Below are 26,163 nucleotides of genomic sequence, written 5' to 3'. Positions count from 1 at the left end.
CTGGGCAGAGCAAATAGCTCGTCAGGGATCATGGAGTGTATTGACTATATCCCCAACTACTCTAAATGGTGTTTTGGCACATTGCTCAGTTTGGACAACTGAATTTATTGTCTTAAAGCTCAGTGCCCCCAGCTGTATATGGGCATATAAGATCTAGTAAGAGTATTCAAAGGTGTTAAGGCCAGAAGGAACCACTCTGAACATTTAGCCTGACCTCCAAAATATCACAGATCATGGGAGTGCCCTGATTTAACTTTTCTTTGAACTACAGCATATCTTGTAGAAAAATCTAGTCTTGATTTTAAAATTGCCACAGGGAGAGAGTTGGCCAAGGTCCCCGGTAAGTTGTTTCAGTGGTTAATCCATGCAAAACAATGCAGGGGGATTTTGTCATCTGAATTTGTCTAGATTTAGCTTTTGGGTGTTGCATCTTGTTATATTTTTTGACTACTGAATTGTGAAGTTTGTTATCAAGCTTCCATTCACACTATGGTTTCAAAATCTCTGATCTAGTAATTCCTTAATCTTGATTTAAATAAGCAAAGCTCTTGCAGGCTCTTATCATAGAACATGTTTTCCAAACTTTTCTAGTGCAGATTGCTGAATTTTGTTAATTATCATTTATTAATGATAATTTATTGTTAATAATCATTTTGTTAATTTTATATTCAATAGCTGAATTGTCAGACTGTGGAACAGAAATATTTCTAGCTGATAAAATATTTTGGCATGTTATTTTAGTGTGCTTCATGGTTGCATGGTGCTTCAGCTGGTATTTTATGGCATTATTTTTCTTTATTATGAATCCACGTAGATAGTATGGATGTGTACTTCACAGATGATAAACATAAAGTATCACAAACTCTGGGTTTGCCAACCTTGATTCAGCACTGCCTAAGGAATTTAATTTAATTTTCTTTTAGAAAATGGTATCAAATATGGAAGCCCACATGTTAGAAGCAGCTATTGCTGAGGAAGATCGGCTTTTCAAAGAGCAGGAACGGTGCAGAGATGAGTTGTCCAGGCTTGCACGTCTGACTTGGGTCAAGCTTGAGGAAAGGGAACAGAAATCTAAGGATGTTCGGAAAGCCCAGGTAAAAAAGATATCTAAAGTAGCTGTAATCCTATTCTAAAGTAAGAGCTGGAGAAGTTAAATTACTAATGAGGGAAGTCTTACAGGAGAAGATTCTCATTTCCCACTTTACTTTGGAGTTCCATTACTGCATATGCAGCTCATATAACACTTCTTTTTTTTCTTAGGCAATTTATGATGCAGTTTAATATTAAATATCATCATGCTGCAATGAAATAAAATATTTCAAAGGTATTTTTTTCAAGCTTACAAGATAAAACAAACAATTCTGTAAGAAAGGGACAGAAAGGGAGGTAACCTCAACTGAGATTCTCTGAAGGCGCTACTTTACTCAATGATAGGCTTTACTTTACAAATACATGAGCACTGGAAGATAAACAGAACTGCTACTAATTCCTGGAAGAGCCACAAGTCTTTATGTCCATTGTGATATTGATTTTAAGAAAAAGGGAAGAAAAACATTTCCTACTAAAACTAGTAACTCAATTTGCTGGTATTTTCATATCTGCAACTTACTGGTATTATAAGATCACATGTGTGCTGTGGCTTTCCACAGTTTATATAAATACCAGCTTTGTATCTGTGAACAAACTATTTATTCTCCCACAACTGTTTGTATTCTATTAAATTAGACAAACTCCCCATCTAGCACTTTGGGAATCTTTAACAACATATAAAACTAGAGCAAACAAACATTTCAGGCTTTGCAGTTTCAGTAAAAATAAGTCCATAAATAGACCAAAAAAGCATAAATAATGCAAATTATTTAACAAACACACATGCTACATGCTGCCACCCACCAGCCACCAGTTCTTCTAACACCGATCTCCCCCCGAGAGCAGGGAGGGAGGAAGGCCAGTCCTCTGCTTGTTAACCACACAGGGCTGCCAAGGGCTGGAAACACAGTTTGTTTCTTCACCACCAGAAATTCAAGGTACAGCTTCAGTGGTGAATTTACCAAATAGTTATCCTGTGGTGGAACTGGTTCCTAGAAGCAGCAGAGCTCTGAAGAGAAGGGACTGAGCATTTTAAGTCACAGCATCAGATTAACTCTATTGTTAGCAGTCGTTGCTGGATTAATACATGTAGAAAGATTGTGTTCTCGAGCATTGCTACCAACATTTTCTCCTTCATAGTTTATGCTCATTCTTTCACTAATATTCTAAACAGAAAAAGCGTTTTGCTATAATTAGAGTAAGTTTTCAATGTAATCTCGCTGCCTCTTTCTCATCTAAGGGAAATCTCTGTTCCATGTCATTTCTTTGAAGGTCTTTTGAAATATCTAAAGTGTTCATTTAATTATATTTGAATTTCAGATAAGACTCCAAAATGTTATTACAGAAATAAAAAGAAAGGATCTTGAAATAAGCGAGCATAAAAAGAGGAAAAAAGAAGTTCAAAAACAGTAAGAAAACAGCAATAATATATTGGATGGAATCACACTTTTTAAGTAATTTTATCTAAATGATGCATGCATAAAATCATTATAATTATTTCCTTCACAATCTCACTTTTTCAGACTCCAAGGATTTGCTAAAATGTATGATGCTATCCGAAATGAAAGGAATAAATGTATAAATTTGGTGCATGCTGCTCAGCAGAAAACAACTGAGATTAAAGACAGGGTAAAATTGCTAACGAATGAGATAGAAAATTTAAGGAACACTGCTTTAATCAGGGACAGGTGAGTTTTAAAGTAAGCTGTAGATCACAATTATAGATTTAAGAATTACTTATAATTAATTATATATTATAATTATTATAAATATTATAACATTATAGAATCAAGGTCAGAGGAGTCTTAAGAGGTAAGTAGTTCTAGTTCAGATATGACTAATCTGATTGTATCATACTTGATAGTCATTTATTATCCTAATTTTTAAAACCTGGTCCAAACACACACCCTTATAAAATCTATTTCAATGACTGAAAAGCAGCTTGAGCATCACAGCATAGCACTGAAATGTTTTTGAAGTTTGTCTGGGTACTCCTATGCCCAAGAAGGAAAAACTCTCATTGTATTTTATTTGCATCACAGTTCTTGAGCTTTTTAACATCTGAATTCACACACTGTTACATGTGATGTGAACCCCTGCAAGGCGATGTGGGCAGTTGCACCCCCTACTCGTGTGTCCTTAAACAAAAAGAGACCCAATCCCCATGTGGTTCCATAACAGACCACTGCATGGTACTGTTAAATGAGTCACTAGCTAATAATGTGGCTGCCTAATTTTTAAATTAGAACAAACTGAGTTTCTTGGTTCAACCTCAAAATGAAGTTCATGGGATATTTATTTCAGATCCAACAAGACATGGTTTCAATTTCCAGGCAAGTTCAGTCAAAGCAAAAGGTTAAATTCCTGAGAAAGAGGGTGAGAGGGAAGAGTTGGTGCGCATGACTCCCTGTTTTCCTGGACTGTTACTGGGTGCAGATGTCCTTTTGGAGGCATCCTGGTGCTGAGCTTCTGCTTGGTGCAGCTAGACAGGATAGAATGGCAGTTGCTCAGAGGTGTCCCAGTAGTTCAGAAAATAAGCTAGCTAAACTGGTAAGTCTGTGCTTAATTGTGTATACAAAATAATGTATTGAAAATTGAGTTAACAAATAAATGAGTTTACCCAAAGCTTGGTTTTCTGGTGCCAAAAAATTGTGCAGCCACACTCAAGAAAGCACTTGGGCTACATGCACCCAAGGTGCACTGTGGAACGCTGCGTGGCCGGGCACCAAAGCTGGAGCTGGCCAGAGGAGGAGCAGAGCTTCACTGAGTTACGCGAGCCCGATGAGGTGCACAAGGCAATGGTCTGCCCTGGAAGTGCTGAGGCCTTCCCGTTCAGCTACTGCTGAAAGTAGAAGAAGAAAAGATTAAAAAGGCAAATATGTATTGTCTAGATAGCAGAGATAGCCAGCTGCAGATGAGCCTATTCCAGCACAGATCTGACAGAAATTTTCATCTCTGCAGATCTGGATTTAAAACTAGCTAAAAACTGGATGATCAGTAATTCCCCTGCCTGTGGAAAATAGGTGTAACTCCAGTTTAATATCAACGACTTAACTGCAACCTGCACAGTTTGGGGGGCAAACGGAGTATCAGCCCAAACAAGATACACGTTTTTCATAACATATTTCATAGCATTTTGCATTTCTGTAGTGGTGTCGGTCTTTCACGTCAATTTGCTTTACAAAGGGTTCATTCAGTTCAATACTGAAGGAAACGGAGCAGGAGAAGGAAAGGGCTCCTATTCCCATGCGCACGGGGCAGAGAAGCGGCAAGCAGCTCGCTGCTTTGGGCAGAACAACCCGACGAGGCAGGGACGGAGCAGGGAGAGCAGCTGGGATGTCGACCCGCCGCTCTGCGCTCCTGCTTCCTCTCCTGCTCTCTCCTTTGGGCTTTGAGATGACTATTGTCCCCTTGCAACAAAGTAGGTCTTGCTCAAGAAGTGGCACTCACTGCAGATTCAGTGAAGTAATCCTAAATTCCATGTTGTTAGCATACACATGGCAACAAAATAATAATAATTTTGGCTAATTATTAAGTAACATTTTTTTAAGCAATGGACCATCATTTAGAAGCTAGTATGGATGCTTTCGTGGATCTGCCTTGTGATTTTTCCACTCATCTTTTTGCTGTGTTTTTTTTTTTTTTCTCCCCAGCTAAGCAGGAAGATTGATGATTTCCCTTCTCATGAGTGTGTGCTGATGTTTGGTGCTTATAAATTACAAACATGGAGCCCCTTGAATTATAACCATGCTATTATTTAAATAGTACCGCCTAAATAAAGGGCAGGATTTTTGCACATTAAGAATTTGCTCAGCGGTTGATACTGCTGCTCTTGAACTTTTCTTCTGGTAGCCCTTTGGGATACCCTGTTAAGGAGGAAATAGCTGCAGTGCAGTGTCTGTTTATAGCATTTCCCTGGGGCCCAAATCCAGTTCTATTCAAGTCAGAAAGAGCTTGTACAGACAAGCTGTTCCCAGAGAGCATTTCTACCTCTTTTAAGACTTCTATGAAGCACTAGAGTGACATAGAGGAGCCTTTGTATATTTGAAGAATTAGTTTAAGCTCTGGAATATTTATTAAATTGAATGGACTAAAAACTCTCCTACTTTTTCCTTTGTGTTAAAGAACGCTGCAGAGACGCCGCCTGAAGAATGCAAATAATGTAGCAATTAAAGACAGCCTCAAACATGATTACTGCAAAATTGTACAAGTTGTGCATGAGATGAAAGAAAAGAAAGAGCAACAGTTGCTGGATCTGGACAGACTCACAAATATGATCAGCGCCATAGAAGAAGAAATTGTAGCACTACGTAAAAAATATGAAAGGGCTATCCAGCAACAAAATGAGAGGTATAAATGTAAAATTGATGTAATATGTTTAATACTGAAATGCTGAAGATGTAAAACTGGGCGTTTCTTTAAATGAATGCTACGAAATGCCAGAAGAGCTTTAAAAATAACATGAGAAACTGAAGTAGCTTTGCAATTGTGTGCTCTCAAATTTTCAGAATATGAGTATGTTGTTACCCATTAATGATTTGACCTGTTTACATGGTATTAAAGTAGCGTTTGTGAAATCTTTGTGCATTTTACTAGGTTATTGCTACCTTTCAAGTTATGTTCTTAAGTGTGATATACAGAATATTACTCAAATGATTTAAATTTTTTTCCTTTCCATTTTGGGCTTATTGCAGCGGTGTTTTGCTCAGAACTAGAGAAGAAGAAGTCTGCATTTTATATGATAAAATAAATTTGCAGGAGGTGATGTGTAGAAATGGTGAAATTGAGATGCACGCCATGGATGAAAAAATCAGATTTCTGAAGATGAAAGTAGCTGAGAAGAAGAGACAAATTGAATTGTGTTTCAAAATGCTACCAATGAAGAGTGCCCTCGATGCAGATTTGGTGGTACTCCAGATACAGGTGGGTGGAAAAAGAGCCCTATTGGTTTGTAGAAAAAAAAAATACTGCTTGTACAACATTGTTATTGACACAGAAAATCTGCTAATGCCCCAGTCAGCAAAGCACTGCAGCGTGTTTGCAAACTGAAATCTCTGAGTTGTTGGGCTGCCTCATACGCTTTGCTATGCACATACCAACCCCTTCCCTGGTATGCAGAATGAGGGAACCCCCGTGGCTTGAAATGCCAGCGTGACTGAAACGGAGAATGGGAGTCATGGGGGAAAAATGGGAACCGAGATGAAATTTGTTACAACTGGGGGTAGGTGGAGAGGGGGAGGAGGACACTCAGCTCTTCAAATTTCTAAAATAATAACTCAATTCACACTTGACCCTGAACCTACTCTGGAAACTCTGCTGCCTACAATGATATAATCCACATACATTTTCTTCCACACAAAAACAGTGAAAGTTTTAGTTCTAGTTACAACATGACATTAAGCAATTAGCAGACTGCAGCGGTCATCACTGTTTTGGACATTCTTTCCTTGCTTCCTGAAATGGCTCATTTACTTTTGACCTTATCTCCAGATGGTAATTTTTTCCATACATACTCCAGTGGTGTCTGCACAAAATCCTAATTTATGGGGTACCCTGGCCATTGGTAAGGGCATAGATGGGAGCTGTGACTCACTGGAAGATGGTGCTTGCCCTGCTCTGTGCATCTGGCCTTTTAAAGAAATCATACTCTGCTTAAATTTTTTTTTCCATATTAATATTTATTTTATGCAAGTTGTATCCCCCAAAAGTTCATAGAGGGATTACAGATTCGAATGATGAAGAGACACAGTGTGAAAATTTAATAATAGACAAAAAGAACAAGAGTTGTTTTTTTGGATAAGATTTAGTATGAGACTAATGCAGTGACAAAACACAGATGATTTTTTGAACCGAGATAGGCAGTTGTGAAACTTTGGTTCTCAGGCAGATTTTGCAACCTTCCTGGAACCTTCTCCTTGGTGTTGATGGTTCATGCGAAGCATGAAGTCACATAAAGGGAGGCTACTGTGACAGGTTCTTGTAATCTTTTGGTAAATCAGTCTAAAATTAAAAAGTAGGAAAATGCAGACTATTGTGATACTAAAGGCAGAGTTTTCTCAAGAAATGTTCTCAAGTTTTCAAGATTTTTTTTCAATGGCCAATGACAAATAACCAGTTATCAGCATTTTAAATATAACTTGACACTCTTCTTCCTGAATGCTAGGTGGCTCAAACTCAGCGCTAGTCCATGGCTCAGCTGGTCTAGCATTAACACCCCTCCTCACGGGGGCAATAACCATTTTATTTAAGGAGATAGAGTTTCAATACATTTGTCTTCATCTCCAGGATTTACACACAAGCCATAAGCCTGAATCTCTGAATCTGAATTCTGGTGCTAGTTGCCAAGTTCAAACTCCTAATTCCTGCCCTGATTGCAGAGTTGTCCCCATATCCATATCAAACTCAACTTTGCTCAGCTGGGATGTACAAAGCTTCTTATAATAATGACCATTTGCCCAAGTCCTTTCCTCCATGTGGTGAACACTGACGTAAATCACTTGCCTTGCTTATGAACCCAACTCCTGATGTCCAGCTGAGAACCTACAGGAAAGGACTTCCCTTTCTGCTGTCATTTGTCTGTCTTTTTTATTTAGATTTGTTTGCAATACAGTTTAGAATCTGAATTAGGGAGGCTGAATCTTGCCCCTCTTCGATCATCTTCTTCCTCTTTGCCTGCCCTTCCTGCCTCTTTACACCTGGGTATTTTCAAACTTTGTGTTCTTATTCTCCTCTCCGCTATTTTCCTGCTAGGCTACATTTCCAATACTTTTCCCCCAGAATGTTCTTCTTTTGCTCACTCCACAGGGAAATAAACTCTTTAGTACTAAAGGAACTAGATACCAGTTATCAACAACACTTCAAATATATACAGAAAGAGATGTAAGGAAAGCAAGATTCAGTGTCACAAGATAGGAAAAGTTTTCAGTATTTGGCTGGCATTTGACTGAGATGTTTTGATTTTTTTAGCAACACTCTCTGAATCTAAGTCTCCCATGTTGTCCCTGTAGGCTTTAATTGCCAATAAATGATCTGAAACAGGATTTTTCCTTATTTATTTCTGTTAAGAGATGAATGGATGGATGGATTCAATGGGCTAAAGAATTAGACACAATATGTAGGTGAATATGGTGCTCACTGGGAAGTGGAAATGCACAGATTAAGTCTGTGGCCAGTTTAGGAAGGACAAGAATTTCTTCTGGGTCCCCTATATTCCACATGAGCTGCTTAATCATCACAGTGATGCCTATTGCACTCTTACATGCTTCATCAAAGCCTACATATTTCCACAAAACAGTGGAACTTTGATGAATAGATATTATTTAACAAAATATTTTCTTAATAACACTTGATCTATTCTAATCAAATGATAATAATGAGAAATAGGCATTTTTGTGACTATCAGTGTAAACCATCACAGACAGAAATGCTTAGAAATGCTTCCTTTATCCGACACACACAAAAAGTCTAGTGAGAGGCTGGCTTTCCCAGGGTATAAAATTATGTATCTTTGAAATGTGATTGAACATCAAGGGGCTGTTCCTGCTGACTGAAATGACCCATGAAGATTAATCTGCCTTCATGCATCAATGAGAAATATTTAGCATTAATTGTTAATTAGGCCAACATACAGACCTGCTGAGCTGTCAAGACACTCTCGAAGCAGTTTCATGCCTCAGGGCTAAGCGAGCATACAGGAACTGGCAGTTGTGCAGAGACATTTGGCCTCAAAATTTATCTAAACCTTGACCTCATGAAAATCTGCAGTCTACAAAATCTGCAGTCATAGAAAAACAGGGCTAAAGGTTTAATCTTGGCAACCTGCTCCTATGCCAAGGTAGTTCTCCTGCTCGCATGCTGCCCGGGAGCCTGGGCGCTCTGCCCAGCGCTGCCTATGGGGTTGGGAAGTGGAGTCTCTCCCAGTGGCCAAGGCTGGGAGCTGGTGACCTCCAGCACCAGAATGAACCTCCTGCTGCACCCGAACACTCACAGCTGTGCTGAGGGCACGAGGGCCGGGCGGGCTCCTCTAGATCCCGTGAGAGACTGGATAGGCCTAGGAGTTGTTGCAGGCCAACGACTGGGTGTGCAGCTGCCGTTGGCAACAGAGTTTGGTTTTCCATGACCACGGGACCTTCTCTGAGGAGCGATGATAGCTCGGAGGAGAGGGCTTCCACACAGCCAAGGGGCTGAAAGTATCTCGGCCAGCAGTCTGGCCAACCTGGTAAGGAGAGTTTTAAGTGAGGAATGGTGAGGAGGGAGAGAATGACCAACAAATGACGACATGGTGGATGGCCTGGAAAGCCAATGGTCTGGAGCAATGTGAGCAGAAGGGACCTCCTAAAACAGGGCTGAAGTGGGGTCGCCCCGAGCATATACACATGAGTAAGGAAGTGCCTATAGGATGCCATTATGGGAAGCCTCCTATACCTTTTCTGAGAAATGACCCCAGAGGTGGGCAAAGGACCTGCTGAGAGTTTAGGGATCAGCCTTCGTGGACAGACCAACCTGGGGGACGTGGTAATATGTGCCTGCTATGGACAGGGTGGTCAGGAAGAAGCAGCAGATGAGACCTTTCTTGATAATCTGTGTTTTTCTTAAAGTGCAGTGTCTAAAACTTGCCACAATCCCATGTCCATTAAATTATCCTGGTAAGAAATCAGATGGTTTTGGTATGGCTCAAGAGATCCACGTGAGTCATTATTCATACCCTTTTATTTTCTAACTACTTACAAACAATACTTGATTTTTTGTTCCAGATTTATTCTTCATAAAATGAAGATAAGTTACCTGTCTCAAAAAATAATAATAAAATGAAGATGTTATCTGTTTTTTTATTTATTTCTCTATTTGTAAATATAGCAAAAATATTTGCCCTTTTCTAGTGCTCTAGGTACATCACCTGCTTTATCTGAAATTTCCAAAAAGAGCTCCCAAACTCCATCTTTTCTGACAAGTCTTTTCAGTATCTAAGCTTGCATTCCCTCTCATCTCGTCATTCAAGACTGGCTAAAGCAAACCTAAAAAATGGCCTCTCTTGTAAATGCTTTTCCTATCTTCTGTTTAAAATGCTCTTCAATAAGGCAGCATTTTTGGCTTTTCAGACTTAGAATCTCTAAGAATTTGAAGCTGGTTCTGTATGTTATTCATATACTGAATGACATATATTTAAATCAAATCAAGATTTGCTGAGGAAATTATTCATTACAGTCATTTAAGGGGGGGTTGGTTGGTTTGTTACTTTGCCTTGTTCTTAGAAAAGCTGCAAAAGGAAGGGTCTGGATGCTGCTGCTTTGCCATTTCCAAAACAGAAGTTGTGGTAACGCTCCGTTATCGCCCGAGACCATCTGCCAGGTTTCCCTCTTCCATTTCAAATACGAAGCATCAACTTTCAGTAACCCTGTCACTGAGGCAACACCTAAATATTTACTGGGTCCGGGTGGCCCTTTACAGCTTTAGGTGCCAGGGACCACTTGTTCCTTAACACTAGCACCTGAAAAGGGTAGCGTTTATATCAAGTTATCAGAGTCCTGTTTATGTTTGTACTAATGGGTTAAGACAGTGCTCTGACAGATGGCCAGCTATGTTTATTTGATATGTGTATATACATATGTTTGATATGTATATCAAAGCAGAAAAAAACTGCCAGTGCTGCAAGTTCAAACATCAAAACTTGGTGGAAGGTCCCGAGCAGTCACCCCTTCAGTAAATGTTTATGAGAAATGGGTTTGCATGGAGAATGCCCCGGAAAACCCTTATTAGCATGACAGTCTGCTGTCTGGAGGGTCGGAGAGCAGCTGCCCCCGTGGATGACCCTGGCACCGCGTTGCTCCGAGTGCCGCAGCCGAGTGACACCCGGACGTTTGTCTGGGAACTGAGCACACACACAGCGGTAGGAGACTCCCGTGCCCAGCAGCAGCACCGCGGAGCGCGCGCGCGCGCTCCACTCACCTGCCAGGCACAGGGTCCTTCCTGTCCCCCGGGCCCCTGGCAGCCCGCGGGGCAAACAGAAGATTCGGGTGCACAGAGTAAGGGAGGATTCCCCTGCCCTGGCGCCCAAATGTGGGCTGTTCCTGAGTGTAAAAAAGCCCAGCAGCCTGAAGAAGGTGGCATCGCAATATCTGGCAGAGAGAAGGATTTTCCCTCATGCTGAAACTGCCAGTGTCACCTCCTTAAAAAAAAAAAAGTTTTTAGTCGCTGTGTAACCCCAACCCCAAAATCACATGGGACCCTGTGCGTTGGCCACAGCAATGAGCTAGGTGAGGACCTGCTCGCGCTGTCCTTGGAAATCCTTGCCAGTCCTTGGAAGCAAGGCAGGACCTGGGCTTCAGACGTGGCTGCAAGGGGCATCTCCTGGGCTTTGGTGATGATTCTCCGGGAGTAAATCCGACCCACTGAGACTCTCTCTCTCTTCTCACACAGTAATAACGGGACTTTTTGCTTGTAACTCTTGTGGGTTTTTGTTCTGCAGTATTCCCAGTGCAAGGACAGGATTAAACATCTCGAGGAAATCTTTGCTGACCCTGAGAACGAGACTAGAAGGCGAATCCTGGGAGGGAAGGACCCATCTCCACCCGAGCTGCTAGAAAAGATCAAAAAGGTAACGTAATCTCTTGCACCAGCCTCCCATGCCGCCACTGGCTTCTCTAAGACAAAGCAAATGATATATAGGGATTTTTCTTAAGTGAACTTTCTGTAAGGCAAACTAGAATACTTACGAGTGGCTAATGGGAATTCCAGCCCAGTCTCTGCTTTCCAGGAAAACTGGGCATGGGACACAGATGTCCTCCGGCCAGGGCTGCGGAAGGGAGCGAGCAGGGGCGCTGCGCGGCGAGGCCGGCCCCAGGGCAGTGCATCCAGAATGGCAAAGTGCAGGTGAACGAGGTGCTCTCCCTTCAGCAAGCAGCATTTACTGGCTGCTCTGTCACAACAGACTTAAGGCAAACTGACACTGCCCCCCTGGCCTCCTCAGGAGCCTACGGAGGTGACGTGGGATGAAGCAAACATCCTTCCATGATTTGGCTTCCACTTCATTTCCGCTTCCACGTGGGAGCTTTTTCTGTTAACAGGCCCCAGGCCACCCAGAGCACCCCACACTTGCCTGGGATTCCCACCACAGGCTTCAGAATTAGAGTGCAGCATCAAATCCAGTGTAAAACCCACTTACAAGGTGTCTCCTTTACTGCCTGCAGTGGGGGAAGGTAAAAGACTGGGAAAGGGAACCATTTTCTTTGTTTTAACCATATTGTCTCAGATGCAGGTGTCCACCCCCTTTCCAGGGACACAAACATGTCCCCAGCATTTCCCACAAGGCTGCGCTTTGGGGCACGGGGATGGGGCCGCCGCAGAGCAGGGGCAGCTGAGGGTGCTGATGGTAACGGCCTGAGCTACCTTGGGTCTGATATTTGGGATTGATACGGACCTTTCTGCACGGCTTCTCGCGGGCATTATTTGGGAAGCGATCCCTGAAACCCCTGCTGCACTCACCCGCACCGCGCCTGTCCCCTCTGCCGCAGCTGGAGCTGGAGCTGCTGCGCAAGGAGGAGAAGCTGCTGGAGACGGATTTCGTGCACGAGCAGGTCTGCCGGCTCACGGAGCGGGCGCGGGGCCGCGCGCGGGACGGCGAGCGGGACACGCTGCTCCTGGCCAAGAGGGTGAGCGGGGACCCGCGCGCGCTGCTGGCCCAGAATCTCCATCCTCCAAAACACACACTAGGGCCCGGGGCTGTCGATGGCCAGACCTGCAAGGTACATGTCAGCCTGCGGAACCGGCACAGACTTGGTAAGGGCTGCCGTGCAGACACAGCCAGGGCAGCAGGGCAATCCGCAGCCTCCCTTTCTGAAAGCCAGCTGCGGCAGAAACACCATCCTCCACCAAGCACCCGAGTAGCTATTTCTCATGCTGAGCAGTTACTAACCTGGGAGAATCCTCCTTGTGCATGTTTACTTCTTGTGCATCTTTCCACAACCAGCTCATTAATGACTAAAATAAAATAAGGGAAAGTCCTGCAGCAGGATAGAAGCTGAATTTGTTACGTGGCTCAAAGCTTATTATTTAAGCAAGCAGAGCTACAGAAGAAAGCTGTAATTTTCAATAGTTACTTCTGTGCTATTATAATTATTTCCTTCTGACAGCAGCGTATTCCTTAATAGAGAAGCTTTGAATGCTAGAGAGCTCAGTGAAAGGGAGATGCACAAAGAAACCCAAGCAGCAGCACGATGCAGCTGGCATAGAACAAGGCCAGGGTGATTTTCTTTCTTTCTTTGGTTTGGCACATGGAAAGGCTTCACTCAACCCCTCTCTTTGCAGCAAAGCTGTTGTGCTTTGATGTACCTAATACTTATCTACCTGCTCTGTCCAGTAAGTGTCTAAAGAAGCAAAGACCTGATTAAAATGCAGCTGTTGTTGATTTCAGACAAGTGAACTGCAGAAGAAGATCAAGGATAAAACCCGCAAGATGATGGCTCTGGTGGCAGAGCTGTCCATGAAGCAAGCGCTGGCCATTAAACTCCAGCAGGAAGTGAGGGACAGGGAGCAGTTTCTGCTGACCATTTCCTCAAGGATGGATCAAGGCCTCCCCCTTCCCCAGGACACCGAAAGGGAATGGCTGAAGGTTTTGCGCGACGAGAGGATGCAGAAAGCAGCAGCCGAAGCCAGAGCTCAAGTAGGTTCCTGCCGCACGGCCTTCGCTTCGCGCTGCAGTTCTGCTTGTGCCCTGCTCTGTCTCGTCCCACTGCTGGGAGCCACCGGCCCTTAGTGGAGGTGACAGAGCAGGCAGAGGCATTACCAAAAAAATATATATAGTATCTCACGCATTTGTGGGGTTAGGGAGCAGGGGGTTGGGCTAGGTGATCTCTAGAGGTCCCTTCCAACCTCAACCATTCTGGGATTCGGTGCGATTATTTAAGAGGACAAACACGGCCCAGAAGTAGCGCTTACCTTGCGGTGAACAAGCGCACGGAGTTTCCTGCCCCGCTCCGGCTCCGCTGGCAGCGCCTCCCTCCGTTCCCACCCCGCGCTCGGGCCCGGCCCCGCGTGACGGAGTCGCTTTCCCTTGCAGCGGGCGGCCGAGGAGGCGGCCGCGGGGCCGGGCTGCGTGCGCACGGCCGCCGAGCAGCGCCCCAACGCCTACGTGCCCAGCGGCGAGAGCGGCCTCCCGCTGCCGCGGCCCTACGGCGCCCTGGCCCCCTTCAAGCCCAGCGAGCCCGGCTCCAACATGCGGCACATCAGGAAACCCGTGGTGAAGCCCATCGAGATCTGAAGAGCTCCACGGAACCCCAGGGAGGCTGTCACAACCGCCAACCTCAAGCCAGGAGCTTTTAAACTGCTCCGGAGCAAGGAAGGTCCATCAGGGTCTTGCCAAATCCCATCCTGGCAACAGGCAGCTGCTCATGCCCGCACGATCAGTGATACAAGTTCCAGTGCAGTATTTAAAATGTTAACAAAAATGAGCAATTATCATACTAGACTTCTTTTCCAAGCGAAGTTTATTGTATCTGACTATATTTTACAATATTTTCCATTAAAAGGAAAAAAAGCCGAAAAACCTTCTCTTGTAGTAACTCTTCTCTTGTAGCAATTCAATACAGCTGACCACAGCCCCAGCCCCTTGTACAGCTGGACCAGCAGGGCCTCCTGTACACGGGCACTGAAGTCCAAGCTGGCCCAACCAGTTCTCACTATAATGTGAGAATTTCCCTCCTCTCTGGGTAGTTGGTACGAGAGCTAAAACTCTTGCTCCTCTGATGCCAGTGACAGGGGAATGATCGTGCACTTGCTGGGAAAGGCAAAACAATGTGCGCTGGACACGGAGTTCCCGAGACCTGGATCCTTCTACCTCACTGGCAACAGGAGGCATCAGAGCGGGAACTACCCGGAGAGGGTGACACACGTTGGACCTGAAGCCACAACTTGAGAGAGTGAAAAAAATGGTTCAATCCTGTATAAATACAAGTGGAAAATGGGGGGGGGAGGGGGGAACAAAACAAAACAAACACCTGCACCGATTGCTTTTTGAAAGAGAGATTTGACCTGTAACACTAAAACTTGTAAGGAAAGAAATAAATAAAACTCCATTGCTTACAATTTTATACATATCTAAAACAAAACAAACAAACAAAAAACTGTGACAGGCACTTACAGAAGACGATATTTTGTGCTGCTTATAAAACAAATACACTAGAGCACAATCCCAAAGGCAGAGGCCCTGTAGTAACCATTATCTCCACAAGGAATGAAACATCATTAGTGATCCACTGCCCACAAAAACAGACTCCTCCCGTTACTTATTTCACACAGTCGTACCAAGAACACCTCTCATTAATCCAACCAGGCAAACAGCTGCCAGTCCCTGTTACTTCACAAGACAACCTGACCACCTTTCTCAGGATTGGCCTGCTTGTGGAGTCAGTTAACAAGTCTAATAGCAATTTTCACAGCCTGTTTTAATACCTCCCATGGCTCCCTGCGACCACTTCACAGGATAAGCAGAGCCACGGATGGCAGGATTCCATAGGAATCCCGGCTGCACATCAGATGCATTTCTCTTGGATTTATCTACAAGTCAGCAACTTCAGTCATTTCTGAATGCACTGCACTAAGTGCTATACTGAGTAGCTTTCTACTCAGAATGGCTACTCCAATGTGAAGGTTATTTTGAAAACAACATTACATTTAAGTTAAAAAAACGTTTTGTGGTTGGGAAACAGTGCTTCTATACAAGCTGCAGAGGGAAACTATCTGATTTAGGAATACTTGAGGCCCAGGAGCATCACGGTGTGTCTCAGCGCCGTCTCCTCCACAAATCGGAGATTCACTCGATCTTGCTTCTCGCACGGCTGCAGACCTGGAGAAGCAGCACGAGAAAGTCAGCACCTACAACAGCAGGAGCTCTCCTCGCAGTCTGCTGAACACCTTCCCCCAGGACGCCGAGGGCTAAGGCGTTACATGGAACTGCCTGCACTTATCCAAAGCACCTACAGCTTCCGATCAGTCCTTTGGGTGCTCAGCAGAGGCTTAAAGCTTTCAAAGGTGATCTCTAGCTGCAAAGTCTTTCCCTGGGGCCACTGTGGTTTGGAGGAAAGCTCTGGGGAAACTTTCCAGACAGCCCCATGGACAATGCTGTTGTAGCTCTCAAGCCCATCCCTCAACGTGATGTTGTTTGGTTACACAGACACAGCCAGCCAGGACAGGCAGCATCTCTCTAGGTAGCAGCTCTTGCAACTCCGTGGGGAGCTGGGCATCTCCCACAAGGACCGACACGCAGAGCAGCCCAAAGGAAGCCCAGAGAAGGCAGCCTCACTCGCTCACATGCACTCAGGTTGGGGATGCTTTCCTAAACACAGGGCCTCTACCCCAGAGATGGGCTGGCAGGCTTATTTTAAAGGAAACCAGGTGCTCTTTTCCCTCTTGTCACAACTAAGCAGAAAAATATGTTAAAATAAACTGGGCCAGAATGAGCAAACAGCAAAATGGAACGAGGTGTGTGCTGAAAATGCCACTTTAGCAAGGGGACTCAACGCAGAGGATTCTGGAGAAGGGGTGTCCACTGAGTTAAGTTCTCACACAATCCCCAGCATCAGAAAGAGACCCGAACCCGCACAGCCGGACATGAGCAGAGCTGTGGAACACACTGTTACCAACACACTCAAGATATGACCAAACATGACAGTCAGAACGCAGCAACCACCCGTCTGCCAAAGGACAGAATCAGCATTACCTTGGTTCTCTATCTCTGCCAGAGTATTAGTCAGGTAATTAAGTGGCAAAAACTCTACGGGGACCGAGGGTCTCTCGGGCACAGGACCGGGGTGCTGTAAAGGAGAACAGGTCGAGTTAGGCCAGGTTGCACAGCAGCAAGTGAAACGTTCGGTGCATTATGGTCTGCAGCAAGGTTAGGAGCATCAGTGCTGTCAAAGCTAAACACAATATTCTCTCACCTGTCTCTTCCCCAGCTTCTCGAGTAAGAGTTTCACGTATTTCCGTGCCAGGAAATTAGCATTTATTGGGTGATTCCAAAGCTGGTGGACTTTTTGACCAAGAGCCTAATAAGTATTTAAAAATAAAAAAAAATCCTGAGAACAAGGGCAGATGACAGTGGGAGACGGATAAATAAAGGAAAAATGTAAATAAAAAAGAAACACACCCAAAAGCAATGAGCACAAAAATATCTGACTGGTCAATTTCCACCCCTTCCCACCACAAAAACATCTTGTATTTTTTCGGGAAAAAAAAAGGGGGGGGGGGGGGAAGAAAAGGAAGGGCCATAACAGACTTTTCAGACACTGTTGATAAAAGCTAAAGGGTCATAATTTCTAGCCATGGGGCAGTGCCATAATAGACAGTAGCCAAGAGATTGGAATAGGCTCCACTGGAATACAGGAAGCAAAAAATCCATGCTACTCAGTTCCCAAGTAACCCTGTAGTTTCTAGTGATGAGTCTGTCCCATTTGCTCTGTTCCCCTCTGTATGAACTGAGGCTCAAACGACGGTTTATCCTTCACGAGACTCCAGCTTGGCTTCCTCCTGCTCCTCCTCACAGGAACAGGACCCCAGTGATGGGAACATAATCCCAGCCCATTGCTTAGGGCATTGGCCGGGGAGCTGGTTACACTGATTCACATTTTCTTAAGAAAAAAAAAAGCAGAGATTCAAACTCTGCCTCCGAGCTTCCTATCCTAACCACAAGCAATCAAATATGAGCACACTGTGAAATTCCCTCCTGCTCTCTTCCTCATCTAGTGTTTGCTCCCTCCCTTGCAGCCTAAGGAAACACAGGCTACTGAAAGAGCCCATTTAGGGGCCGCTGAACAGCTTCACTGTAGCTGAATGCTTGGGTTTGATTCAGCTGAAGCCATCCAGCAAGCGTAACCTGAACTTAAAATAGTCCAAGTCACCCCAGAGCGCCCTTTTAGGCAAACCAACCACCCTCTGTGTTTCTTTTTCCCCAAAATCCCCACGCGGATCCAGCGAGGCCCTGAGGCCGCTGTGGAGGCAGCAGTTGTGTCCCCTGAGCTCCTCCCCTCACGCCAGGGCGCAGCGGCCCCAGGGCCCCCTCACGCAGCCCCACACTGACCTCCCAACCCCAGCACTGAACGAGAGGGAACAGAGAGCGTTTTGTGGCCTCCTCCTTGCCGAGCCCTTGGCAAACTGCTCCCAATAAAGCAGCTCTGTTGGGAGGCAGGCGGAGCGGCGCTTGGGCCATCGGAGCCGCGTGTGACAGGCCACGCAGAGCAAGCAACAGGCAGCCTGCGCCGAGCAGGGCCCTCCCGCGCGCGCTGCCAGGAGAACCCCGGTGTCCTCTACCCACTGAGAGAATACAAACAAAAAAGAAAAGATCCCATCAACTTCCTTTAAACCCTATGGAACCTTCAGTGCTTTACGCAGGTGCAGCAGCAGAGCAGGGTCGGTTTGGCCTCTTAAACCTGGAGTGACTGGAAAGCTCTAGGGACCGACCTACAGTTTGAGATGCCAGAGAACCCTGCAGGGTACGAGCAGCATACGGAGAAACTGCAGAAAATTTCAGCTACACCCATCTGAATCCCAGCAAAGCCTTCCACCAGCTTGATCCTGTGCACAAGGAGGAATTGCACATCCATTCCAAAATCCAAGCAGTGACATCCAAAGTTACCTCAGGAAGCCTTGTGATAATGCTCAACTTAAGCCTTTCATTCTTCTCAGTGTTGTCCAGATCTACAAGAGAGAAAACAAACCAAACAAACCCTTTCATGGTAACCACGTAACTAGAACTTCCAACTTTCACTGAAGACATTTCAAATAAGATTTCTCTCTAATGAAATAAAACTTTAGTTTAAAATAAGGCCTAATAATAGGAGTGCTCTTTATATTTATATAGTTTATATATTTATATTTATTTGTACATAACTTCATTTTGGGTAACAATTTGCAGAGCAGCTGAAACATTCTCACTAGGTAGAATTCCCCATATTTACAATATTTCACATACCAAAAAAAATGCTCCCAGATTGATCCAGTGCATTGCTCCCCATTTCCTGCACCCTGCAGACTCGGCACATCACAAGGAAACGTTGCAACTGCAACAAGATGCTGAGCTGCCAGAGCGAAGCCACCCTGCAGCATTGCTGTAACCAGGAACATGTTTGGATAAACTTAAGCTACAGCTCCCTCCTCTTCCTCTCCAGTTTGAAAAATGGCAATTGAGCTGGGTGTGATCACAGCTGCGTGTGACACTGCCAAGTTCTGGCACTCTCTTGTTTGTTCCAAAGCCCTCGGTCCTGTTGCTCCCCACTCTGCGTGGGCTGTTGGCTCCTTTCCTGCTCAGAGGAAACCCACACACAGACAGGACCAGCTCTGGAGCATTGGATCGCTCCTTTGGAACCAATTTTGGCTCCCCCTTTTGCTAACATTAAAGTGTGCTCAGAAGCCATTTGTTCTTTGACAGACCTCCATATTCTACTGGGTGAGATTTGTTTGCTTATTTCAAATTATTCTTTCCTACACAGAATTTCTAGCCCTTTGCAAATCCCAACACCAAGCTTATCTTGCCCAAATATAACAAAATCGAAGCCAAAGCACTGGATAGCAAACTGATTTCCTTACATAGATGTGTGTTTTTGTAATGACTATTCCACCTCCCCCCAAGGTTTTGCAGTGACCACCAGCATTCATTTTTCTAAGAAGTGGCAAATAGAACAAATGACTAGCTGAAAGCAATGAGGGTGTCTCAGAGTCTCTGCCCTCATTTGCTCCTTGCAGCTGGGCAACACTGCCAATTGCCCCCTTTATGGAGCAGCACTCTGGGAGAGCACCTGAGCCTCCTGGGCTCTTGTGCCCGAGCCCACATGCTGGGTGGACATCCCTGCCCTGGCAGCTGAACACACAAAACTCGCTGCACCTTCCAGCAGTTTCCTGACACACGTTTCAGTCAGCTGCAAGACTCCGTTATCAATGTAGTGCAGGAGGGTGTGCAGAGGGAGGCATCGAACACCAAGCCCCAGGTGCAGAGTGTGAAAACCTACGAGAAAGAGACACACTTGGTCAGTGCACCATTAATACTTTCCTAAGCACACAGGAAGTGAGGAAAAACAGCTTATCCAAAGCTACAGAGCCTTGTTTCAACACCCCTTACTTTCCCTCAGCTACATCCGTGTCAGAAAGAGGAAGCCGAGGGGATTGAAAAGCAGACTGCACAGCCAAGCACCTTCAAGCTTCCAGCTTGTATCCAAACTGTGCCATTAATTTGTGTTTTATTTCTCTTTCTACCAAAACAACAAAGGTCTCAGCATGCTGTCTAAGAGGCTGCCATCCACACGGCTTGGCCAGGCAACAGGCACCAAGACTTCAGTTTCCCACTTAACTCAGCCAGATGATGGTCTGGCATCAAATGAAGCCACCACTCTGCAACATTTGTCCACACAAAATGAAAGTCTGCAGCACAGACTGACCCGAAACAGTCTGAGATTGAAGATAGATCAAAAAAGGTAAATCAGAAAAGGATTCAAAGGCAGAACCAGAGTGGACTCTGTTTTATGTTTTTGACCAAGCTCCGAAGCGCCTCAGGGCGTCTCTGCCCGCCTGTATTTCCAGGCAGGCCTTGGTGCCACAGGGACCAGCCTCTCTGCAGGCAGGCCCAAAGCAAGTCACACCTTGAGCTATTACCTGGATTAATAATTAGTCCAAATCTACAGAGATTGGCTGTAAATCCCCATCTGCTTTGACAAATTAAGTCACAGAAAAACTAGATATCCAATGTTAAGTCGTCTTTCCCTTTACAAAAAAAAAAAAAAGAAAAAAGAAAAAAAAAAGGCCATCTTGATCAACTCTTCTATCTAAGGTGGGGACAATCCTTTCAGGACAAAATTAAGAAAATACTAGCAGGAGAGTATTATTCCTCGGAGCCCTTGACTCTGAAGTCCAGTTGCTTAAGAAAAAGAAATAGAAAAGAAATAGAAGTCTACACTTCAGTTCTGAGCTAAGGCTGGGCCCAAGCCCTCCGCTGCAGTGTGGAAACACAGAACCCAACCCCCAACTTGCTGCCTCTGCAGCCCTGTGCTTTGCTGCACTGTCTCTGGAGGACCTTCCCCTCCATAACCGCGTTGAGCAGATCCCAGCAATTCCCGGGCTGACCTGACCCACGGGCTGCTGCTCCTGCCTTGCTGGGCGGAATTCAGAGCTGTTTGAATCCACATGTGGGGAGGGCAAACACCCCTGCCCCTGGGGCTCACCTGGAGGTAAAGGCAGGCACAGGCCATTGGCAGCTTCCAGGATGCGGCTCATGATGTGGAACACGGCAAACTCGGCGGCCCCTCCTCGCTGATCGCTGCGTGTGACAGAGAGGCAACATGTCAGCCCCCCGAGATCCCCTGCCCCGGGGGCAGCTCCCCCGAGACGCCCCTGCCCCGGGGGCAGCTCCCCCGAGACGCTGGGCAGGGGTGTTTGTCACCCCAGGCAGCAGCTCTGCCGCCCAGCAGCACCGCTGCTCTCCAAATGGGGCTTTACAAAGTCTTCGTGGTGGCTCCTTTCCCAGCTCCCACATATTTACAAGTCTCAGTGATAGCTGGTAATTACATTAACAGGCTGGGATGTGCTGAGTGCTGCTGTGACTTGCTTTCCATAGATGTTAGACACCTGTTACCTAGGTTGAGGGCACTGAGAGCTCAGCAGCTCTGAACTCAAGCGTACAAATGCATACACATGTAAATATGTGCACACTCGGAGTACGTTAAGCTCAGAAGGGCCATCACAATGAGTAAATGCTCACAGACCATCTCCTATTCCCTGTTAAAAATGATATTCACAGTACAGAGCAAACACTGTTCAAGCAGTAAGTACTGCTGAACACCAAATTAAGCCCATATTTTAAAAGGCTGAAAACTTTAACAAATTACTTGCTCACAAGCAGAAGATGCAGGCATGAAGTTGGTATCTCTTCCAAACCTCTTTCAGCATTCGATGGATCAAATTCAGCTAAAACAAAAAGCAGAACAAGTGTAAGTGTCCTTCTGCAACAGGCCCTTATCCTTTATCTCTCACATCGGTTTCCCTATAAATTTATCATGAGATTCCTTCCACTAAGCCTTCAGAATTTCTCATCTTTCTCTTCCTAGTGCTTAAAGCGGCAAATTGCTTAGAATGCGTCAGTCTGAAGTACGTGTTCCAGCTCATGCAAGCACTGTCCATGTAAGCACACGCCGCACCCCAAAACGTGGTGCTTCTCGGGGACCAGCTCATCTCAGACTCCTGTATTAAATCCTCCACGACGCGTCTGCCGTGGAATAAAAGTGATGTCTCCACACGGCTGAGCGTTTGTCAAGGAGAGGTCCCTAATGCCCAGAGAAAACTGGAGGATGCTAAACACAGTGGAGCATTTGGTTTGTTGGAAAAAGCCTACAGCCTCACAGAACTTGTACAAAAAGGGGGAGAGAGGCCTCTCCTCCTGGGTTCAGTTCCCTTCTTGTCTACAGGGAAGTGAAAGCAGCACCCCCTGGCCACAGAGTCCCGTTCACAGGCCCCGCAGCTCGGCTGGGCCCGGCCCGGGCCCCGCTCTCCCAGGGCCTTTCACAGCCTCTGCAGCAGCCCAGAGCCGCCCGCACAGCCGCTCTCGCGCTCGGTGCCACCCGGGGAGGCCTCCTGGGCATCCCGACTGCAGGGCCCAGCACTCCGCTCCACGAGGAAGCCCAACGCAGCCCCGGCCACAGCACCGCTCCGCAATGAGGGGGCACAAGTCACAAGCTCTCTCCCCCCAGGGGACAGCCAGATCCCAGGAATCCTGCTTCTCCTTCCCTTTTCTCCTCACAGACGCTGCCCCTCTGTCCTCTAGCTCTGGGCAAGAGGGCAACAAGGCGATAAGGGAGAAGCCCCCACAGAGGCCTGTTCCCTCCATCAGGCCCAGCCTCTCCTGCACTCCCTCAGCCTCGGCCAGGAAGCTCCGTCCCACGGCACTCGCCTCTTCCAGCCTCGCAGCTCCAGCAGCCTCGCTTGGCAGGGCGAAGCAGCACCCAACACACGCAGGCACCTCGGGTGTCCCTGCCCTACCCTTCCTGGCTGCCGTTGAAGCTCTCAGCCCTCGGGCAGGTTTTCTCCACTCATTCTCTGGGAAACGAGCAAGTTCCAGTTTTCACACAGGGGTCAGCCCTGCCGCCCCTGCTGCTAGAAGGACTTTCACCTCCCGCCAGCACGGAGGGCACCGAAGGCTCCGGCCTGGGGAGCTAACGCTGTGTCTGGGCCTCAGGGCTGACGTGAACGGAGGCTTCTCACAAACTTCAGAAACACCTTTTCTTATTCACACAACAAAAATTACTTTCACAAGGGTGGTATTTCAGAATCAATACTGCTTGCTTAAGAACACAGCCAACCCTTCACAGCTTGTGCAGGGTCAGGGAGACAGCAACATAGGAGTCAGTCAAGAGCGCTGTGACACCCAGCACCTGAATGTGGAACCCACACAAGCTCCTGACATGCTGTCCTCACCCGTGACACTCCTCGCTCTGGACATCCGCCATCATGGGCGCTGCAGAAAACACATGGAGCAAGGAAGCCACTTCCCACAGCACTCTCAGTACGAAAAGACGCAAACACAGGACGCGAGGGAAAGGAAACATCTGTTTTCCAGGAGAAGCACGGGCAGCCTCCTGTTCACAGCTCACCACGGTCTCTGGTGGAACCACAGAAATTCCTTTGCAACAAAACCATTCCTCTCTTCACAATGACGAGGTACAATATTTGCTTTTTTTTTTAGGAAGGCATCAAAAACCATCTCTCTTGGGGAGCTCAGAACTATGTGGGGAAGACAGGATCAACAGGGAGCTGCTGTGTGCAGGAGGACCTGGCTGACACCTTCAGCAGGACCTTCTTGCCTTGAAACATCTGCGTTTCTAGGCTGAGGGGCTGAGTAAACTCAAGTTCCCCTAAAGTCATTAGGGACCAGGAAGGCTCAACTCCCACTGATCTTCCATAGGAACAGCCCCATAAATGCAGCCAAAGCAAGAGCACTGGGAGCAAAGGGAGGAAGACAGGGCCTCGTTGCCTTCCAGAAGCAAAACTCTTCCTTCCTTCTGAGGAAACCCAAATCCAAATGGAGTCTCTCCTACTTCTCCCCAGCTGGGAACACTCCTGATAATGAGCTACAGACACCTGCCAGAAAAGTGCAGTCGCAGCAGTCACCTGAAGAGCCATTTCTACAGCTTCTTCTGCTCCTCTTGCCTGTGCCTGCCTGTTCACTCTGCCCCTTTTCCATCTGCTGTCAGGGCAACACGTCAGGCTGCCTCTATAACCTGGCTCCCCGCTTACCTGTCCAGCTAAAACACAGTGAGAAGGGCAAGTACAGAGTAAACCTGCGATAAAGAGACTGTAGGAGGCTAACACACAAGCAAATTCCTTTCAAATCCTCCCTGTTTCATAGCTGTAGCACTGCTACACACATATGGCAGAAAACTGTTAGAAGCAGCAGGGAAACGATTCACTCCCTGCTTCCAAACACATAGGAGACATGGAGGTCAGAGATGTGAAAATTTCTGACTAGGAAAAACAGAAACCCAAGCCTAACAATAAAAGGGTTTCTACGATACAGGATCTAGCCAACATGTGCAAGCCACGGGGCTTGTATTTGTTTAGTGTATCTTTTCCAAAAATTAGAGGTCTAGAAATGATTTTTAGTGAAGTTAAAAATGTAATTGAAAAGTAATGAAGGGGAGCACACATTCTGCTTCTTTTCAGCACTGCTTTGACAAACAAAACTGGACCATGCCATACTGCTCCTGTTTTTCCCTTAGTTTTCCCTTTGTATTCACAAATAGAGAGCTGCACATCAGCGATTACAGCTTGGCCAGGTGGTTCACTGGTAGAGTGAAACTGGAACCTAACTTCCAGGCAAAGACGTAATCTCAACAGAAGTTGTGGTGGGTCAGATACTAGCCATGCAACTGACCTGTACAAGACTTCTGAAAAGATGCAGGCACCAGCAAAGTAAATTTCTGACGATGTCCAGCTCTAGGAAACAGCAGCACGGGGAGTTTCTGGCATCCAGTAGCTACATAGACTAAACCCTACTGAATCCAGGGCTAGCACAAACAACAGGATTGACTAGTCACCAGAGGAGCTCTCAGTGCCCTCACTCTGCATTCTGCACGGAGATGATTTGGGATCAAGACAGAGACAAACAAGTACAACAATTTCTGTGCACAACAATAGGCACAGGTTTTACAGCTTACTACTTAAAGTGTCTCTCGAAGTGATGAAAAAATGGAAAAATAAGCATGCTGAAGTAAGTTCACACTGCAGGTCATATGGATTTGTCTGGGCAAGACTCTACTGTCTCACTCAGCCTATCCAAGTCAATGCATGGCACTGGTGAAAATCACCTTCTGCACTGCATTGGGGTGAATTTTTTTTTTCTTAATCCATCATTTTTCCCCTAGAGGCACTTTCATTGTTCAAGCCATAAGGCAGATTTATTCTATAGCAAACAAAATGGTTTTAACCAACACTCCCCTGGCACTTTCAGGATGAGTTCAGATTTTCACTTTTGGGAACAGACCACATATGTACAAGTTGTAAAGGGAAATTGTCCTGTATTCTGAATGCCCAGCACAATTCTTTTAAATACTATTTAAGTATTATTATTTACTCTATAACAACACAATTATTAAGGAGCAAGATAAAGTTGGAGGAAAAACAACTTTAAAAAAGCCTCCTCCCACCAAACATATGCTATATGCACACAGCATACACACCTCCTCTGCCCCAACACATTAGTGAGTTCATACTAACCAGATTTGCAACGTAATCCAAAACTATTTGGTCAATCTTCTTTTTTCCTACATACTGGAGATGCCTCATAAGGTGATCCTTTAGCTGAGCGACCATCTAAGAAAAACAAGCAAACAATTCAGAGTCCCTATGCTCTCTTAAAAGATTCAAAAGCTACTAAATAAATATACTATAATCTACCAAAATCAATACTAAGTTAACTTTCAACAGCTCTTAAGAAGAAAAAGCTTAGATGTCTTAGATTTCTTCAAGTCAAACCAAGTTAAACTTGGCAAGTATTACAAGATGTGCTACAGCTTTCCTTACCTTTCTTCTAAAGAACAGCAGGGAGAA

At 45.7% G+C, this 26,163-nt stretch overlaps 2 protein-coding genes across 2 annotated transcripts in view; one reads left to right on the top strand and one right to left on the bottom strand.

Annotated features, from left to right (window-relative positions):
* CCDC146 (coiled-coil domain containing 146) overlaps positions 1-14,344 on the top strand; it is a 61,123-nt gene extending 46,779 nt beyond the window's left edge. The window contains exons 10-18 of the mRNA XM_088533250.1: positions 924-1,094; positions 2,410-2,498; positions 2,613-2,777; positions 5,215-5,439; positions 5,784-6,012; positions 11,555-11,683; positions 12,600-12,737; positions 13,499-13,747; positions 14,144-14,344. Coding sequence (XP_088389376.1) covers positions 924-1,094; positions 2,410-2,498; positions 2,613-2,777; positions 5,215-5,439; positions 5,784-6,012; positions 11,555-11,683; positions 12,600-12,737; positions 13,499-13,747; positions 14,144-14,344 — 1,596 coding nt within the window. The remainder of the gene's footprint in view (positions 1-923; positions 1,095-2,409; positions 2,499-2,612; positions 2,778-5,214; positions 5,440-5,783; positions 6,013-11,554; positions 11,684-12,599; positions 12,738-13,498; positions 13,748-14,143) is intronic.
* Positions 14,345-15,804: 1,460 nt separating this feature from the next.
* The window catches only part of GSAP (gamma-secretase activating protein), a 40,290-nt gene continuing 29,931 nt past the window's right edge, over positions 15,805-26,163 (bottom strand). Inside the window, exons 24-31 of the mRNA XM_088533179.1 lie at positions 25,831-25,926; positions 21,959-22,029; positions 21,288-21,382; positions 19,958-20,077; positions 18,713-18,774; positions 17,022-17,126; positions 16,802-16,895; positions 15,805-15,928 (exon numbers count right to left, since the gene is read on the bottom strand). Of these exons, the coding sequence (XP_088389305.1) occupies positions 15,828-15,928; positions 16,802-16,895; positions 17,022-17,126; positions 18,713-18,774; positions 19,958-20,077; positions 21,288-21,382; positions 21,959-22,029; positions 25,831-25,926 (744 nt within the window). The 3' untranslated portion in view covers positions 15,805-15,827. The remainder of the gene's footprint in view (positions 15,929-16,801; positions 16,896-17,021; positions 17,127-18,712; positions 18,775-19,957; positions 20,078-21,287; positions 21,383-21,958; positions 22,030-25,830; positions 25,927-26,163) is intronic.

The sequence above is a fragment of the Tinamus guttatus genome, unplaced genomic scaffold, assembly GCF_059628265.1.
Source record: "Tinamus guttatus ecotype Peru unplaced genomic scaffold, ASM5962826v1 Tinamus_guttatus_pri_ptg000489l, whole genome shotgun sequence".
Classification (NCBI taxonomy): domain Eukaryota; kingdom Metazoa; phylum Chordata; class Aves; order Tinamiformes; family Tinamidae; genus Tinamus; species Tinamus guttatus.
The sequence above is the reverse complement of the archived record's forward strand: the minus strand, read 5'-3'. Positions and strand labels throughout refer to the sequence as shown.